The 20,545-nt window shown below is 38.5% G+C and overlaps 1 protein-coding gene across 2 annotated transcripts in view; it reads right to left on the reverse strand.

Moving 5' to 3' along the window:
- Positions 1–20,112, reverse strand: part of ACVR1C (activin A receptor type 1C) — a 93,260-nt gene extending 73,148 nt beyond the window's left edge. For both annotated transcript variants that reach the window (XM_023217411.2, XM_023217410.2), the window contains exon 1: positions 19,699–20,112. In XM_023217411.2, the coding sequence (XP_023073179.1) occupies positions 19,699–19,771 (73 nt within the window). In that variant the 5' untranslated portion in view covers positions 19,772–20,112. The remainder of the gene's footprint in view (positions 1–19,698) is intronic.
- Positions 20,113–20,545: the final 433 nt, after the last annotated feature.

Genomic DNA, 20,545 nt, shown 5'->3' on the forward strand with positions numbered 1-20,545 from the left:
CCACAGGTTTTGATATGCTGTGTTTCCATTTTCATTGGTTTCAAAACTTTTTTTAAAATTTCCATCTTTATTTCTTCCTTGACTCAATGGTTGTTTAGGGGCATGTTGTTTAATTCCTATGTATTTGTATAGTTTCCAAATTTCCTCTTGGTATTGATTTCTAGTTTTATTCCACTATGATCTGAGAAGATATTTGATATAATTTTAATTTTATAAAATTTGTTGAGACTTGTTTTGCAACCTAACACATGATCTCTCCTGAAGAATGTTCCATGTGTTGATGCAGAGGATGAATATTCTGCAGTTGTTGGATAGAATGCTCTGTATATGTTTGTTAGGTCCATTTGGCCTAAGGTCCAGTTTAAATCCAATGTTTCTTTGTTCATTTTCTGTCTAGATAAACTGTCTAATGCTGAAAGTGGGATGTTGAAGTCTCTCACTATTAATTGTATTGCAGTCTCGCTCTTTCTCTAAAACTAGTAATATCTGCTTCATGAATCGAGGTACATACATACTTAGAATTGTTATATCTGCTTGCTATATAACAACATTCTTTGTCTTCCTTTTTACTGTTCTTGACTTAAGGTCTCTATTATCTGATATAAGTATAACAACTCCTGTTCACTTTTGGTTTCTATTTGTGTGAAATATCTTTTCTCATCCCTTTACTTTCAGTGTGTATGTGTCTTTACTGGTAAAGTGCACTTCTTGTAGACAGTGTATAGTTGGATAATTTTTTGTATCTATTCAGCCAGTCTGTATCTTTCAAGTAGAGAATTTAATCCATTTCTATTCAAGGTCATTATTGATATGTGAGGTTTTGTTCCTGTTATATTGTTAATTGTTTTCTAGTTGTTTATAAATTCTTTGTTCCTTTCTTTTTCTCTTAATATTTGTCCTTGTGGTTTAGTGGTTCTGTAGTGGTCCTATTTGAGTTATTTCTCTTCCAAATGTGTGTGTGTTTGTCATGTCAGGGAGTTTTATACTTTCATGTGTTTTCATGATGGTAATCTTTTCAATGATGGTTGTCTTTTTGCTTCCAGGTTTAGGACTCCTTTGAGTATTTCTTATAGTGGCGATCAATTCCCTCAGCATTTGCTTGTCTAAGAAGCACGTTATTTCTCCTTCATTTATGAAGGATATTCTCACTGGATATAGTTTTCTTGTGTATCAGTTTTCTTCTTTCAGCATTTTAAATATATCATTCCATTCTCTTATGGCCTATAAGGTTTTTGTTGAGAATTCAGCCTTTAAAAAGATGGGAGTTCCTTTATAGGTTATGACATACTTTTGCTGTTTCTAGAATTCTCTTTTCTCTTTGACTTTAGACAGCTTGATTATAATGTACCATGAAGAAGACATTTTTGCATTGTATCTGTTTGGGGATCGTTGGGCCCTATATTTGAATGTCTAAATCTCTTGCTAGAGTTGGGAAAGTTTTCATCTATTACTTCACTGGATAGGTTTTTAAACCCTTTTGGTGTCTCTTTGCCTTCTGGGATACTAATAATTTGTATATTTGGTCCCTTTATTGAGTCCCATATATTATGAAGATTTCATTCATTCTTTTTTATTATTTTATATTATCTTTCTGATCAGACTTTTTTGAAAGATCTGTATTCAAGTTCTGAGATTATTTCTTCTGCTTGATCTAGTCTTTTGTTGAAGCTTTCAAATGTATGTTGTATTTCATTCAGTAAATTCCTCAGTTCCAGGATTTATTATTATATCTTTGGTAAATTTCTCATTCATATCCTGAATTGTTTTACTGATTTCTTTGTACTATTTTTCAAAGTTCTGTTGTATCTCACTGAGATTCTTTAAACTGAACAATTTGATTTCTTTATCTGGGATTTGTAGAATTCCTTTTAAATTGGGATATATTGCTAGATAATTATTATGTTCCCTCGAAGGTGTCATATGTCCTTGCTTTTTAATGTTTCTTGTGTTCTTACATTGATATCTGCACATCTGATTTAACAGTTACTTCTTCCAATTTTTCAAATTTCCTTTTGTAGGAGAGGACTTTTTCCTAAAGATGTATCTATGGCATTGGTTGGGTAGGGCCCTTACTCTTTGATTTTGGGTGCATGCAGTAGTGTAGTCTCTGTAGGACTTTTGTGTGGTAAATAGCATCAGTGGTATCTATGATTTCCTCAGTGAGTTACAGTATGGTTATGAGTGGAGGCTGTGGTGAAGTTGTGCCGATGACAGGAATTCCAGGTGGGCCAGTCTTTAGGCATGAGTGGTGGCAGCAGTGGGCTGAGAGTGCCTGTTGTTAGACTCCAGGGTGGCATATGTTGACTATGATGTTAGTGGGTCCAGATGGGTCCATTCTTGGGCCTCCGGTAGCTGCTTAGGATGCTGGCAGGTGGGTGGGTGGGTGGGTTCTTGGGTCCCTGGGCAATAGGCTTGTTGTGGGCAATGGCAATAGCAGTTGTGGGACAACTTTCTGGATCCTGAGCAGTGTGTGCTGGTGTTGGCAGTATCTGTGATGGGCTGGGTAGGCCAGTCCCCAGGCTCCTAGGTGGCATGTGTGGGTGTATTTTGTCAGGGGTGTTGACAGCAAGCTGGGTGGGCCAGCTCTTCAACTTCCTGAGGAAAGTGCACACATGCCAGCGGTGGTGAAATGGGCAGGGTGATCCCCATGTTCTCAGGCAGAATGCTTGGGCTCTGTGGATGTGGTGCCAGGGTGGACAGGTCTGACCTTGGTCCCCTGGTGGTATGCAGGGCATGGGCTGTAGTAGACAAGGTGAGGTAATCTGTGGTGAAGGGTGTGGAGAACACGACTCCAGGACTCATTCTAGAGCACAGCATTCACGCTATTGGGATAAATGGAGCTGCTTTTAGCAGTCCCCTGTGGCTAGCTCTCAGGGTCTGAGAAGTGCACACTTTGTCTCTGGCAATAGCAGCGGCCAGAGAAATGTGTGGGGAGCCTGTATTCAGGCCACACACTAGAGTGCAGAGGCTGTGCTCCTGGTGTGGGCAGAGTTGGTGACCACAATCCCAAACAGGGAGCTCTTAGTTCTAGGTAGCACTTACTTCAGCTCCTGGCTGCAGGAGTGACTGTAATGTTTTGGGGGGTTGGTGGGAGGGTTCCTGCCCTCCTTGTATGGGCCCCAAAACAGAGGCTACATTGAGAGTGGGGACTCAGTCACCACTCACAGCCCCAGACAGGCAGCTCCAGACAGGCAGCCCACTCCAGCCTCTGGCAGCACAAGGGCAGCTGTGGTGCAGTGGTATGAGTGAGGGACAGGATCCCACTTTTCTATGTGCTAGCCTGAGCACAAGGGCTACACTGCCAGCAGGAACAGGGTTTCTACTCCCAGTCCATCAGCGCTCAGGCTCACCCACCTCAGCTCCTGGTGGCAGCAACTGCTGCAGAAGTGTGTGGAGTTGGGAACGGGTCCCACTCTCTGATTGCAAGCCCAACGACAGAGTCCATGCCACTGCTGGGGACAGGGTTACTTCTCACTGCCCCAGACAGGGAACTTTCAGGCTCTGGAAAGTATACGCTCTGGTTTCCTTTGTCCCAGGAGCCACCTCCTTGGTGTGCTGCCCAGTTCCTTCCCCAGAGAGTAGTACTCTCTGTGGACTAGAGTACTAAGGACCACACAACACCTTTGGGTCCAGCCAGCACTGTGCCACTGTAGCCCTCTAGCTAGACACTGGGGAATGTCAGTGGAGGCTTCCAGAATGTGGAACTATAGGGCCTATGGTTACCAGGGCAGGATGAATCCAACTGACAGCAGAACTCTCACAATTATTGCTGTTTTGCAGCTGCTTAGGTCTCAGGGAGGTGTGTGACCCAGTACAAGTTCCCTGTCTAGTGTAATGTCCACGAAGAATCTCTAGATCATTGTCCATGTTAGTCTAAGGGTTCATACAGGTAGAGAAGCTCTCCCATGGCAACAGTCTAGTGGGAATATGGACTGCTAAGGGTCTCTCACTTACCCATTCCCTGCAATAGGAAGCCCCTCTGGGCTCCCAGCCAATCTCAGCCACTGGCTGCTCACTTCCTTTTTCTTCCGTGTCTCAGTTGTTTCCTATGACTTTTCTGTTGATCTCCAGTGATCTCTCCTAGATGTTCTATTCAAGATGTGATTATCTCTTTGCAATTTTGGTTCTTCTTTCTGGGGAGGGTGAGTGTCTAATGTCCCTAGTCAGCCATCTTTTTTTTTTTTTTTGAGTCGGAGTCTTGCTCTGTCGCCCGGGCTGGAGTGCAGTGGCCGGATCTCAGCTCACTGCAAGCTCCACCTCCCGGGTTTACGCCATTCTCCTGCCTCAGCTTCCGGAGTAGCTGGGACTAAAGGCGCCCGCCACTTCGCCTGGCTAGTTTTTTGTATTTTTAGTAGAGACGGGGTTTCACCGTGTTAGCCAGGATGGTCTCGATCTCCTGACCTCGTGATGCGCCCATCTCGGCCTCCCAAAGTGCTGGGATTACAGGCTTGAGCCACCGCGCCCGGCCTTTAGTCAGCCATCTTAACGCCTCTATACTTTAAATAATCTCTAGATTACTTATAATACTTAATGCTACATAAATAGTTTTAATACTGTATTGGGTTTTTACTTGCATTATTTTTATTGCTGTATTGTTAATTTTTGTTGGTTTTTTTCCCCAAATATTTTCAATCTGCAGTTGATTGCATCTGCAGATGTGAAACCCACAGATATGGAGGGCCAACTGTATAGGATTCCATTCATTTAGGTTTACTTTAAATTATTTCAACTGTGTTTTATAGTTGAGTGTTGTCATCTTGTTTTAAATGCATCTGCTGATATTGTCATATGGTTTTTCTTTAGTCTGCTGAAATGGTAAATTGAAATATCAGATTTTTGAATGTTGAACTAGCCTTGCATTCCTAGGACAAACTCCACAAGAAAATAATGTATTATCCTGTTGTTATATTTTTGTTCAATTTGATAACATTTTGTTGAGGATTTTTGCACCTCTATGAGAGATACTGGTCTGTAGTTTTCTTTCATTGTGATGTCTTTACCTAGTTTAGCTTTCAGTGTTATACTGGTTCCATAAAATGAACTGAAAGATGTTTCCTCCACTTGCACATTCTGGAAGTTTATGTAGAATAGACATTATTTCTTCCTAAAAATTTTGATAGAATTCACCAGTGAAGTCATGTGAGATTAGAGACTTTTTGTTAGAAGTTTTCAAGCTTTGCTGCAAAATGAACATCTTTAATCTCTTTAGGACTATTCAGGTTATCTATTATTTCTTGATTAGTCTTTGGAAGTTTATATCTTTCAAGGAATTTGCTCATTTTACCTAAATATTTTAATTGTGAAAAAAATGCAATATTCTTTTATTTTTAGTTTTATGTCTGTAGGGTAGAGAGCAATGTCCTTCTTTCATTTCTAACATCAGTAATTTGTGTATTCCCTCTATTTTCTTTGTAAATCTAGCTAAGGTCAACCACTTTGACCTATGAGTATTTAGAAGTTTGTTGCTTAATAAGTTCCTGTTGTTGATTTCTAGTTTGTTTCCATTATATTCAGAGAACATATTCTGCATACTTTAATTTTTTAAAAATTTATTAGGTTTGTTCTATGCCCCCACAATATGGTCTATCTTGGCTAATATTCTACATGTACTTTAAAATATGTGTATTCTGCTGTTGTTAGTTGGAATGTTACATAAATGTCAATTAGATCAAGTTAGTTAAAATTATTTTTTAGATTTTGTATATCCTTACTAAAGTTTGGTTTACTTATTCTATCAGATATGAGCAAGGAGTTTGAAGACTCAAAATATAATTAAAGATGTGTCTATTTCCCTTTCAGTTCTATCCATTGTTGTTTCACGCATTTTGAAGCTCTTTGGCTAGAAGCATACACAACATTATGATATCTTGTCAGTGAAGTGATATCTCTATCACTATGAAATATCCCTTGCAGCATCTTATCTTTTGATGTCTATTTTGTTTGTTATTAATATAGCCACCCCAGCTTTCTTATAATTAATGTTTGTATAATTTTTTCCATAGTTTAACTCTCAATCTATTTGTCTCTTTATATTTAAAGTGCATTTCTTATGATAGCATATAGATCTTGCTTTTTTACCTAGTCTGACAATCTCAGTCTTCTCATCACTATACTTAAACCATTTACATTTAATGCAACTATTGGTATAACTGAATTGAAATCTACCATATTGTTCATGTTTTCTCTTCATTGTTTTTGATCCCCTGGATATTTTATTCTCATGCTTTTGGATTAATTGAATGTTTTTATTCCATTTTATTTACATTATTAGCTTATTATTTTTACCATTTTAAAAATATTTTTGAGAGATGTCCTTGCAGCTGGGCACAGTGGTTCATACCTATAATACTTTAGGAGGCCAAGGCAGGAGGATCACTTGAGGCCAGGAGTTTAAGACCAGCCTGAGCACTGTAGTAAGACCCTATCTCTACAAGTAACAATCATACGAAAAAAAATACACAAAAATGTAGCCAGGTGTGGTGCATGCTTCTGAGTTTTTGTGGGTTTTGTCTGTTTGTTTTGAGACAGGATTTCACTTTGTCAGCCAGATTGGAGTGCAGTGACATGATCATAGCTCACTGCAGCCTTGACCACCCAAGCTTAAGCAATCCCTCCCACCTCAGCCTCCCCAGTATCTGGGACTACAGGTGTGTACAACCATACGTGGCTAATGTTTTTCATTTTTTGTAAAGACAGGGTCTTGCTATGTTGCCTAGGTTGGTCTCAAACTCCTAGGCACAAGTAATCCTTCCACCTTGGTCTCCTAAAGTGCTGGGATTACATAAGTTCTTATTTATTGGAAAATGTCTATTTCTCTTTCAGTTAAAAAAAAAAAGCTTCATATAGTATGGAATATTGGGTTGGCAATTTTTTACTCACTGCATTTAAAGTTGTCACTTTATTGCATTAAGACTGTTCTTGTAAAAATATTAAAAATTTAAAAAATAAAATCACTTCATTGGTTTGTGTTTTACAATTTCTGCTAAGAAGTCTGCTGCAATTCTTAACTTTGTTCCTCTTTATGTAAGAGGTATTTTTTAATGCAAGCTGCCTTCAAGATTTTCTATTCATCTTTGAATGTCATCAGTTAGAATGTGATGGATGTTGTCTATAGATGTAAGGTTTGGAAGTAGAGAAATTTGTCTGGATTGGGCTCTCCAAGCTTCTGTGCTTGGTGGTTTGATGTCTTTCATTATATCTGGAAATTATTAACCAATATCTCTTCAACTATTTCTTTTGTCCCATTCTCCCTTTTTTTCCTTCTAGCATTCCATTTACACATACGTTAATATATTACGTGATATTACCCTATACCCCTTGGATGCTCTATTGAGTCTTTTTGCTCCTCCCTCTTTATTATCTTTGGACACTTCCCTCTTTAGTGTAATGGCTTTAAACAAGTATAAGTACACTATTATAAGGTAATTTCTAGTGATCCATTTTCAAATTTATGATTCTTTCTTTGGCTGTCTCAGGTCAATTGATGAGCACACCAAAGGTATTCTTCATTTGTTTTTCATATTTAGCCTTTCCTTTTGACATTTTCTTACACTCTCTACCCTTCTAATGAAATGCTACATCTGTTCATGCATATTTTCCACCTTTTCCACTACAGCTTTTAATCATAGTTATTTTAAATTTCTTGCCTAATAGTTCTAAAATCTGCATCATATCTAAATCAGGTTCTATTGAGTGCTCTGTCACTTGTGAGTAGGGTTTTTTCTTAAGTATCTCCTCATTATTATTGGTTGATATAAATATAATTATACTATTGGTAAATTTAATCATACTATCATAAGGTCTTTACACTAAAACGAGGTGTCAGGGTAAAGAGAGAAGCATGAAGTAAGAAGATTGAAGTGTCAGATGTGAAGAGTAATGAATGAAATGACACAGTATTGATTCAAAAGGAACATTAAGAAAGAATACAGTTAAACATAGAGCAACCACTTATAAATAATAATTAGAAGAGAGAGTTAAGAAAGTCATAAAGTAAAATGAAATACTCAAAAAATTACTAGTCAAACAGAGGGCAAAAAAAAGGAACAGCAGAATGATAAAAAGAAAAATAAATAGGCTACAAATTACTATACTAATTGTTAATGAACTAAACACCTTAATTACTGTCCAAGTGTTAAAAGGCAAAAGTTAAGAACTAACTATATGCTATGTACAAAGGCTGCACTTTTGTTATAAAGAAGCTGATAGAAAGGAAAGGAAAGGGAAAAAATACACGCAAATACTAAACATAAGAAAACTGGCATGGTTATATTACTATTAGAGAAGATTTCAAGACAAACAATATTACTGAGATAAAGAGGGACATCTTTTATTAATGAAACAGTCATTGCATCAGGAAGGCATGGAAATTGTAAATGTGTATGTGCCTAAGTGTTTCAAAATATATAAAATAGAAACTAATGAAACTAAAGGGAGAAACAAATACATGAGTATAGCTGCACACTTAGTAAGAAATACAGATGATGAGAACAACACTACCAATAAACCTCACCTAACTGGCATTTACAAAACAATACACCCAACAGCCAAAACTAATCTATGGTGGAATAAAGAACAGCAGATGCCTTTGGGAGTACTGCATTGAGATATGACTAGGTAGACATGAGGAAGCTCACTGTGATGATGTTTATCTTTAATATCTTGAAAGAGATTAGGTGAATGTATTTCTCAAAATTTCATGAGTACACACAAAAGACTTGTGAATGTCATTATATATAAATATTTTATCCAAAGAGAAAAGTGTTGAACTCTGTGTAATAATAGGCATGCTGAAGTATTTCAAATGAAGTATACTGCTATCTGTAATTTACTTGGAGTTGCATCAGAAAATAACATATATTAATGGACAGAAGGATAGATAAATGGATATATATGTGATAAGGCAAATATGATAAAATAATAATGGTATAATCCAATTGGTCAGTATATGGGTGACAACTAAAATTCTTTTAATTCTGGTGTATATTTGAAGTTTAAAAATAAAACTTAGGAGGAAAAGTAAAGCAAAATCAAACTTTCCCCAAACAAAAATGAATTAGAATGTGTTGCTATCAGAACTGAACTACAAAAATTGAGGGAAGATCTTCAGGCTGAAAGAAAATGACAACAGATATAAACTTGGATTTATACCAAGTAATGAAGAGTACTAAAAGTGATAAATAGGTGGGTAAATGTAAAATAGTACATTCATTTTTAAAACTTCTTTAAAGGTAACTAAATACTTAAAGCCAACATACTAACTCTAAGTTTCAAGGTTTATAAAATATTTAGAAGTAAAACATATGAGATTAATAGCACAAAAGACAAAGAGAGGGAAATGGAGGCATATGATGGTAAAGTTCTTAAATAAACTATGGTAATCAAAGGTATTATAAATTTTGGAACAATCACTAAAAATAAAGAGGCATAGCTTAGAAACTAATAGTGAAAATAATATATAAAGCTAATATTTAGTCAATTTAACCAAATGAAGGCAAAAGGGGGAAATGAAAGAGGATATATAAAAATAAGATGACAGATTTATTACATACAATCATATTGGTAAATACATTAAATGTATATGTTGTAAATGCTCCAGTTAAAAGACAAGTATGCAAGACAGGATAAAAAAAGCAGGACCCAAACATATGCTCTCTATATAAGAAACACAATTTAAATATAAAGATATATATGAGTTAAGCATAAGAGAATGGAAAATTTATAACATGTAGACATTCAGCACAAGAAAACTGGAATAACAGAGTAACTATATCAATAGTTTAAAAAAGTAGATATATAAATATTAACCATAAGAAAGGTGGGATACTTATATTAATATCAACAGAGTGGACCTCAAGGCAAAGCATATTACCAGTAATAAAGATAAGCATGTCATAGAAACAAATATTACCAAGGATAAAGTAGGAGTTTTCCCAATCATAAGTATGAATCAAGAAGACATAATAATTCTAATTGTGTATGTACCTAAAAACAAAATTTTCAAATATAGGAAGCAACAATTAGAAAAAAACAAAAAAAAAAAAAAGGAAATACATAAATCCACAAGTAAATTAGAGATGTCAACAATCCTTTCTCAATAGCTGGTGACACAAGAAGACAGAGAATCAGTAAAGATAGAAAAGACTTCAATAACACTGTCTAGCAACTTGACCTAAATGACACTTACAGAACACTTCACTCATCCAAAGGGAATACATAGTATTTTCAAGTACATATGGAGTATTCACAAGGTCAGACATATGCCAGGCTATAAAACAAACACAAATGAATTCAAAATAAATGAAATCATACAGATTATGTTATTTCATCCCAAATGGATTTAAAGTAGAATTCTGTAAGAAAAAAAGCTCTGAAAAGTACTAAAATATTTGGCAGTTAAATAACAGACATCCAAATAACACACAGGCGGCTCCAAAAAATTACAAAGGAAACTAGGAAGTATTTTTAATTCAGTATGAATAAAAACACAATATCACAATTTCTGGATGAGCTGAAGCAGTTGCTGAGAAGGAAACTTAGCAGTTAAATACTTATATTAGAAAAGAAGAGAGGTCTTAAATTAACAATTTAATATGGGTCAGCAAACTGTGGCCCATTGACTATAAATAAGGTTTTATTGAAATGCAGCAACACCTATCTGTTTATGTATTGTCCATGGCTGCTTTCATACTACAAAGGCAGGGTTAAGTGAATGCAACAGTGACTATTCGTTTCACAAGCTTAAAATAGGATAAACTCTGACCCTTTGAGAAAATGTTGCCAACACTTGGTATAATGTACCTGCTAAAGAACCTGGAATAAAAAGCAATAAATTAAACCTAAAGAAAGTAGATGAAGAAAATAATGAAGAGAAGAAAATAACTGAAAACAAATAGGGAAAATAAATAAAACCAAAAGCTATTTATTTGCAAGAAATCAATAAAATTGATAAACCTCCAGCTAGACTGATCACGGTAAAAGGAGAGAAAATTCAAATTCCCTTTGTCAGAAATATTAAAGGGGCCATCACTACAAATCTTATAAATATTAAAAGGATAATAAGGAAATATGGCAAAAAGAAACCTTCATGGTAATGGCAATATCTAAAACATAGTTGAGTAAAAGCCATTCTGGGGAACATCATCTTGATTTGGCACAATAACTCTCTATACTTCTAAAGGGGTCCAGTTGTTTTAATGAAGTCAACTTTCTTCTCTCTACAAAAGGGAATGCCTTTTAATATAACATAGCTAAAGAGTAGCTGTAGGAAATAAAGATTTTCAAAAAGAGTTTCATTCAGTTACACATTTATTATTCTATAAGGAATCTTCTGCTAATTATATAATTATTCTGTATTCAACCTGTCAAGTTTTGTGTAATGTCTATTTTCTGGAAATACAAATGACAGATTGCAAGTAGAATTTAAGTGAGAATGCAATCTCACCATAACTACCAGAGCAGGCAAATGTCCACAGAGTAGAATTTTTACTCTTGGAGAATGAAAATGGGGATGATAAAGAAAAAAAAATACACTTCCAGGGGAGTAGGCCAGGAAAATGTCATCAGATAAAGTTGTGAGACATGATTAATTAATACTGTTTAATATATTTTGGCTCTGTTGTAAAACAATCTTGTTTTTTTAAAGCGGTATTAATCTGGATTACCAGTTTCTGAACTAACATCGCTTAGATACGTATGCATTTAAAAAACTAAATATTTGTTGTTTTTAATTATTATTTTTAATTGCTACATAATTGTATATATTGATAGGATACAATGTGATGTTTTGATACATGTATACAATGTCCAATGATCACATCAGGAGAATTAGCATATCCACCACCTCAAACATTTATCATTTCTTTATGTTGAGAACATTCAAAATCTGGTCTTCTAGCTATTTGAACACATCCACATCCTGATGAATTAGATTTTTTTCTAGTCCTGTTTTTGATCATAGAGTCTTTATTTCAGTCAATTATGGAGTTGCACAAAAAAAGGTATAAGGTGCTTAATCAACATGCAGAGATGTAGCATCCATCCCTGTCTTTTTACTAACCATGAGATAAGAAAGACAAAATAGATTGGGAGAAAATATGTGTTTCACTTTCAAAATGGGAGCATCCTAATGATTTTCTTGAAGTGAAAAGTTTAATGAAAAAGTGGATTGATCTAATTTGGGATGTTTAAGTCATTGGCAAATTTAAATTGTTTTAAAAAAATAATAATAAGCCAAGCTCTTGAGTCATACTGAGTGATTCACCCATGAATTCTTGAGATTAATTTAAAACAGCTCCAAAGAAACAGTATCTTTGCATGCCTACTCTCTAAAAGACAGAAGAGAACAACAGAAAGGAGAAGTTATTCCAGAGGAAAAAAAGTGAAGAATCAGGACAGAGCAGGGCTGTGTTAGCCTGGCTGGCCAATCAGAGCAGTGAATTCAAGGGGCACAGGATGAGGCAATGGTAGGCCCTGAGAAGTAGCCAAGTGTTGGCTTCTATGGAAATAAAGTCTTCCTTGTCTGTTTCATACTCCCACTCACCTCCTCCATCCTTTTACTTTCTACTGGATCCCTAAGTAGGAGGAGTAGTGATTTGTCTTGTTCGGGTTTCAGGGAACCAAGTGGCCCACATGCTTTAGGGATCCAACTTTCAAATAATAAGAAAAACACAGGGCTCATGGTCATGGCCATGTCTCCCATCTTTTCCACAGCAAGTGTGGGAAGGGTACAACCTGCTTCCTTGGTAGAAGAGATCCTGCCACCTCTTTCTAGACTTTCTACTTTTTCCCTCACTTAACAGTTGCCCCTGAAATTATTGCCTGGAACTCCTGCTCGAGTTTCCATGAGAGCTGAACTAATGTGAGGTATTGTAAATAGAGGTCCCTTTCTCCACAACCTCTATGGCTTCATTTTTGCCAGGACTGAATAGCCTTTCAGTGGTTTCCTGGAGTTAGGATCCAGGGTTCGGGGTTATCACAGCTCCCCTGACTTTATGCTTGGGCTATTTAGCTGTTGAAAAGAAGAGCGTATTCAAGTTTGCCATGCTACTGGGGGCAAAGGCTCCAGATAATATGAAAAAGTTACTTTGCCTCGTTTCACCTCCTTTTTCTAGATGTCACCTCTTAAATGAAGATGAGACTCAGAAGATAGTGTTTGGCTATTCCTAGGTCACATTAGCAAAAGAGTCATTTCTGTATCATTTATGAACATACCGCAATTTCTTAAACATACTACCCCAATTTCTTAAACAATGTGAGGATAAATCTTGAGATTTTGACTACTGACTGTGAAAAATGTACGACCTAGAAGACCAAAGCAATGGAAAACCAAGAAGAAACCTCACAGATACAAATGATAAGGTATAACTAATGACATTCTTCACAGAAATAGAAAAAAAAAAAAAATCCTAAAATATATATAGAACCACAAGAGGCCCAGCATAGCCAAAGCTATCCTAAGGAAAAAGGACAAAACTGGAAGAATCACATTATCTGACTTCAAATTATACTAGAGAGCTACAGTAACCAAAACAGCATGGTACTGACATAAAAACAGACACATAGACCAATGAAACAGAATAGAGAACCCGGAAACAAATCCACCCACCTACAGTGAACTCATCTTTGACACAGGTGCCAAGAACATACACTGGGGAAAGGATAGTCTCTTCAATAAATGGTCCTGGGAAAACTGGATGTCCATATGCAGAAGAATGTAACTAGACCCCTATCTCTTACAATATACAAAACAAATCAAATCAAAATGGATTAAAGACCTCGAACTATGAAACTACTACAAGAAAACATTGGGGAAAATCTCCAGGACATTGGTTTGTGCAAAAATTCCCTGAGTAATATCCCACAAGCACAGACATCCAAAGGAAACATGGACAAATGGGATCATATCAAGTTAAAAAGCTTCTGCACAGTAAAGGACACAATCAACAAAGTGAAAAGACAATCCACAGAATGGGAGAAAATATTTGCAAACTACCTCTCTCATAAGGAATTAATATCCAGAATATATAAGGAGCTAAAACAACTCTGTAGGGAAAAAAATCTAATAATCCAATTTTAAAAAAGGGCAAAAGATTTGAATAGCCATTTCTCAAAAGATGACATACAAATGGCAAACAGCACATGAAAAGGTGCTCAACATCACTGATCATCAAAGAAATGCAAATAAAAATTACAAAGATATCATCTCGCCCCAGTTAAAATGGCTTACATTCCAAAGACAGGCAATAATGAATGCTGGCAAGGATGTGGAGAAAAGGGAACACTTGTACACTGTTGACAGGATTGTAAATTAGTACAACCACTAAGAAGAACCCTTTGGAGGTTCCTCAAAAAATTAAAACTTGAGCTACCATATGATCCAGCAATCCCACTGATGGATATAACCCAAAAGAAAGAAAATCAGTATATGGAAGAGATCTGCACTTCCATGTTTGTTGCAGCACTGTTTACAATAGCCAAGATTTGGAAGCAACCTGAGTGTCCATCAACAGATGAATGGATAATGAAAATGTGGTACATATACACAATGGAGAACTATTCAGCCATAAAAAGAATGAGATCCAGTCATTTCCAACACCATGGATGGAAGTGGAGATCATTATGTTAACTGAAATAAGCCGGGAACAGAATGACAAGCATCACCTGTTCTCACTTATTTGTGGGCTCTTAAAATCAAAAAAATTAGACTCATGGTCAGAGAGAGTAGAAGAACAGTTATCAGAGGCTGGGAAGGGTAGCAGGGGGTTGGCAGGGAGGTGGGGACAGTTAATGGTACAAAAATAAAGAAAAAATGAATAGGACCTACTACTTGATAGCACAATAGGGTGGCTGTAGTCAGTAATAACTTAATTGCACATTTTAAAATAAAGCATGTAATTGGATTGTTTGTAAGTCAAAGGATAAAATGTTTGAGGGGATGGATACCCTATTTTCCATGACGTGCTTATTTCACACTGCGTGCCTGTATCAAAACATGTCATGTACCCCATACATATATGTATCTATGATGTACCCACAAAATGTTTTTAGATAATTTAAAATTGTTTAATGATAAGGTATAATACATAGTACACTCCTTATGCTTAGAATTTTTCCTTTGTTTTGTTCTGTTTATGAATTATACTTGAAAATTCTCTTGTTCTATTATTTATTAAAATAAACTTTTCATATACATGTCGACATAATCTGTTTGAGCTTTGTAATGATCCATGCCTGCAGTTGTCCATTTAGAGAACACTACAGATCTCAAATTGAAGATAACATTAATTATTTGGTAGCCACATTTACAGGTCAAGACTAAGCTAGAGCAGGAACTAAACAGCTTCAGGATGATATTTATGTATCCAAGCCCCTTCCCCAAAAAACGTATCACTGCTCTCTTAGGAACATGCTCTAAAACTTCAAACTACATTGGAGTAACAGGTCCCATAGGGCTCAGCAGCCTCCCTATTCCTGCCTCTATCTAATCTCCTCTCCTCTTAACCTTATTTATGGCAAGAGATGCAAGTACTGCCAAGAAAAGTACAACAAAGTGGGTCTTGGCCATTGCCTGAAAGCATTTCCCCTAAAAGAGAAACATGAAAGTTTATTCAAAAGGAAACTACTCCAAAACTGCATCTGAAAATAACCAGTTTCAAAATACAGCAAACTTGGGAAAAACCAACTGCTTTCATGCAACAATCAAGGGAATCAAGAGTTATTCTTGTTTTTTTCACCCATATTTTCATGTCTAGATACTCATGTAGGATTAGGAAAAGCTAGGCAGCCTTTCAGGTTCATACAGAAGAAGAGAACTATCCTGTGCAAAGAGTTGGGAGTGACACATCCAGAGACGCACATGAAGACAGTAACAGAGCTAGAACAGGAGAGGTTTTTAGAGATGAAGGCTAGAAAATAGGTCTTCACTTCTCTTTTTAAGAAAAGAGCCAGAAATATATGCATCAGCAACAGTTTATCTCACAACAGGATTTCACTTATGGTGGTTTGCAAGATAAAAGTACAGAACACCCAGTTAAATTGGAATTAAACAGCAATTAATTTTTAATATATTTGTGTTCCATGTCATACTTGTGACACACTTACACTAAAGAGGTATTCATTGTTTATCTTCAATTTAACTGTTTAAATTCAATTTAACAAGGTATTCTCTGCCTTATTTGCTAAGTCTGTGGCTCTATTTAATGCATCTTTGAAAAGTTATCGGTAAATGCCCTTGGCTCTCAATTTTTTATCATCAGTCCAGATTTATCCCCTGAACTTCAGACCCAGAAAACCAGCTGCTTACTTGACATCTCCGTTTCAGCATCTTAGAGGTATTTTAAACTCAACATATCCAAAACAGAGCTCCTGTATCTGTCACCATGGACCCTTCTCTCCCCACACCAGCTTTTCCTGCAGTCTGCCCCACCCCAATTAAGGATCCATTCTTCCATTGCTTGGGTAAGTCATCCTTAGCTACTCACTTTCACAGCTCAAAGTCCTTTATTTTTTGTATGAGTTTACCAATTCAGAGGAAATCTCTAATCATAGTTTCTCCTGGGCCAGAGATGTCTTCCTTGGAACCAGGGAGCCTCTTGCCACACCTGTGTCAATCAACCAATAAATGACTATGCTTAAAGAAGGGCAAAGGTGGCAACATCTTTTGCATTTATAAACTCAGTCAGCCCTGAGCTTTCACTTTCACTTCCAGCAACACTGTGGAAAACTCTTAGTGGAAACTGCTAACTATTGTTTGCGGTGGTGGTGCAGGGGTGCAGGGGGATGGGGGGGATGAATTTCATTACTTGAAACCCTCACTCTCACCCTGGTTATTAAGGAGATACTTATTCCATTTTTAGAGTAACAACATACGGCTTTCTGGACTATAATGCTTTCTGGACCAGAGGACAAAGGAATTTTAAGAAATTAGAAGAGAATGCACCATATGTAAATCTATGAAACATCTAAATCACAGCTTCAAAGTAGAGAACTCCAGGACGTTTTCTGCCACTTCTTTTTTGGGTACACATGATGAACGTTGTGAAGCCATGTCAGGTCTCTCTTATCAGACATCAAGGCATCCAGTACCTACATAATCAGAGCAACTCAGAGCAGCCTGATTTTTTCGTTTCTTTTGTTTTTAGAGACGGTGCCTCACTGTCACCCAGGCTGGAGTGCAGTGGTGCGATCATGGCTCACTGCAATCTTGAACTCCTGTCTCAAGCAATCCTCCTGTCTCAGCCTCCCAAGCAGCTAGGACCACTGGTGTGTGCCACCAGACCTGGCTAGTTGTTCTTAAATTTTTTGTAGAGACAGCGTCTCACTGTGTTGCCTAAGCTGGTCTTGAACTTGCTGGCCTCAAGCAATCCTCATGCCTTGGCCTCCCAAAGTACTGGGATTAGAAGCATGAGCCACTGCACCTGGCTAGCCTGAATTTTTAATTCCAGTTCAGACCAATAGTTTTTCTAAGTCTCCACCAGCTATTATCTTCTGAGATTCTCAAAAAGGAGCAATGGACATCCCTAAGGTGACAACAATGTGGGGAATGAGCAGCCAAAGTAAAAAAGGTTTACTGGTTTATCATGTGTTCAGATATTTAAAGTTCTAGGCCTGCTCTGCAGAGCCAAATGAAAGGTGGTGCCTTCTGTCATACCGTTTCACTAACTATGTCATTACATCAAGAACGACTTCTCATATAACATTCCAACAATGGCAAGTACATGTCATAAATGGCCAATATGATTAACAGTGTAATTTGTAAAAGTGACCAGGTAAAAATACAGTTGGCTAAGCATGTGATAAAACCAACTGAAAAAATGAAAAGCAAAACAAAACTACCTTGAATCTTTCTACCAATAGCCAGAGATTTTTACAAAGTTAAGAATAAATACTGTAAGTAGCAATATACATTGTTAATGTAGGACACAGAGGGGTAAAAATTTCTTAAGAAGATTTGAAAATGATTGCACCTGACATAGAAAAGTTTTTTGTAAAAGTTCAACTTCAATAAATACGTCTCTACTATATTATTCCATATCATGCATTTTTCTTAGACTTCAAATTTTAAGTGAGTGACTTTGAATGGATTATCTTTTTTTATTTTTTGCATATTTCAATGTCAAAAGTTTCCACGCCTTTTCAAGAACATGAGGCATGTTGCTATGCTCAAGGTCTCTGAAATTTTCTAAAGATTCCGGATATACAACAAAATATACCCTTGAAGCTATATTAAAAAAATTGAATCTGTTTTTAAAATGTGTGCAGCCAAGTTATCAGCTCCTCCAAATAAAAAGAGTTGTACAGACAGCCTGCAGAGGCAGTTTCACCCCATCAAAACTGTGATATCTTGAAGACTTTTCTTTGTAAATTCTATTAAATTGTCAAGAGCACTTTCAGTATCCCAAGTTAGCAGAGTTTTCACCCATTTTTTAAAGACTTTCCCATAGTTGGTTTTCTCCCACTTATAAATTTATTAACTCTAAACGCTAATATTTCACTTTATCCCATTATCTTTCTGACAGTCTTGGGCTGTTTTCCTAAAAGATAACTGAAATGCTTTAATCCTCAGATTTTGTCAATAATCAAATTTGTATTTGAATATTGTATTTAGTGATTCTCTCAGGCCATCTGAAACACTGAAATCTGTACATGACAGCAATCACATCATTCAAATCATTCTGTTGCACATGTCACTAAGAGGAAAACGACCCACCAGGAATATAGCTATTAATGTCAAACAGATTGTCATCTGGGAAAACAAAATGCATCAAAATCAGCTTCGGACAAAACACAGCTCTACGGGAAAACACCATATTTTTATGTGCAAATGACTTCAATGTCTGATAGAAATTTTTAAAGAACGAGTTAGCAAAGAATCTGTTCCTCCTCTGCATAATCCAGGACAATGTAATGAAAACAGTTTTCTAGGTGAAGGGCTTTTAGTCACAGCATATTATGATTTTATCAAAGATGCATTTGCCCCACTTTCTAGTAAACATTATAAAGAAACGTCTGGCTTCTAGACTGGGTAGAGGGCTCTATTTAGCCTATCAAGGCACAGACCTGTTATAAACTCTGGGGCGCTTGCCAGAATTTTTTTCCCCAGGAACTCTGAGTAAAGATCGTACCTCGAAAGCAATATGCGTTGCAAACCACACAGATTTAAGCTCCCACTCTCGCCTCCATAGCTTGGCATCTGCGGCTTTTGGGGTATTCCCCGCCTCCTAAAACTCAGACTAAATCACCACCTCCCACCACCACCATGCCACCATCCTTGAGCAGCTCTCAGGGGCTTAGCACAGAGCGCATCCGACGCACACCTGCAGCCCTCCCGGTCCCTGCAGGGTGAACCCAGCTCCTAGCCATGCGCGCACCCACAAACGCTCTCCTATTTTCTCCGCTGCAAACTGCCCACAAATTAGTCACCCACCTCACCCCTACTACTTATTCTCCCACGTCCCTGCCGCCTTTTCCCTCTTCCGGTGGCTTCGTCCCCAACACACCTGTCTACCCCTACAGCTGCCAGACGTCAGGTGCCCACGCTGCACCCTATCCCGCGCCCCCTCAATCCGACTGGCGCTTCCCGGTCCGCCCCGAAGGTCAGTTTGCTCCGAGTACCCGCTGTCCCCCACCCCCGTGCCCACCCGCAGACCTCCCCAGCTCCCACCCTCGCGGACGCCGGGGGAGAAACCAGCAACGTACCTGCCGAGAGCTCGGCGGCCGCGGCGAGCAGCAGGAGAGCCTGGCGGAGCGCTGAGCGGAGCGCCCGGGTCATTGCCACCAGGCGGCCGCGCCGGGGCTGCGAGGCCCCAGAGCAGAGCTAGGCAGCCGGGGCAGCACGGCCCGCTTTGAAGTTCCCGGGCCGCGGGAGGGGAGCGCGGCACCGACACCCTTTTGAAGTGCGCGGTTGGCTCTAGTCAGTGTGGGCGCCCCCCTCCCCGGCCGCCCCCATCCCACGCCCCCCGCGGCTGGCGGTGCGCGAAGCTCCTGCCGCTGGCCCCGCAGCCGGGCGGGGAGGGGGTGGTGGGGCGGGCTGCAGAGCCCGCCCCTGCCGCGCCTCCGCCCCCTGCGCCCTCTCGCAGCCGCCCGGGCCTGCTGCTGCAGGGCAGGCGGGCAAAGGCGGCCCTGTACCCAGCAGTGAGAGCTCAGAGCTGGGGCGAAGAAAGCGGGGAGGTGGGGAAGCGTCGCGGAACCTCCGGGACTAGATACTCCGGAAGGGGGCTCCGCACGAGAGGGAAAGCCCCACTGAGACTTTAGGGAAACTTCAACTACGTGGCGATTGCACCCTGGTGATCCGCTCTATAGCCTCCCGCAGAAGAGCCAGCCCCCTAGTTCTCCTGACGTTTGTTGTCCAGGGTCCGTAAGTCCAACCAGGCTGCGCTGTGAGAGCCCCGCGGGCTTTCTACTCGCTTGTCCCACCACTACGTCCTAGCCGTTTGCGCCTCTAGGGAAGGGCGCCCTCTCTGTTCATCCCTGGAAATGACTAGTTGTCCGACTGCCTTCTGGACCTATAAGCTTTGGTTTAACAAACTTCATCTCTTCTCGGGTG

Source organism: Piliocolobus tephrosceles, chromosome 11 (genome assembly GCF_002776525.5).
Source record: "Piliocolobus tephrosceles isolate RC106 chromosome 11, ASM277652v3, whole genome shotgun sequence".
Classification (NCBI taxonomy): domain Eukaryota; kingdom Metazoa; phylum Chordata; class Mammalia; order Primates; family Cercopithecidae; genus Piliocolobus; species Piliocolobus tephrosceles.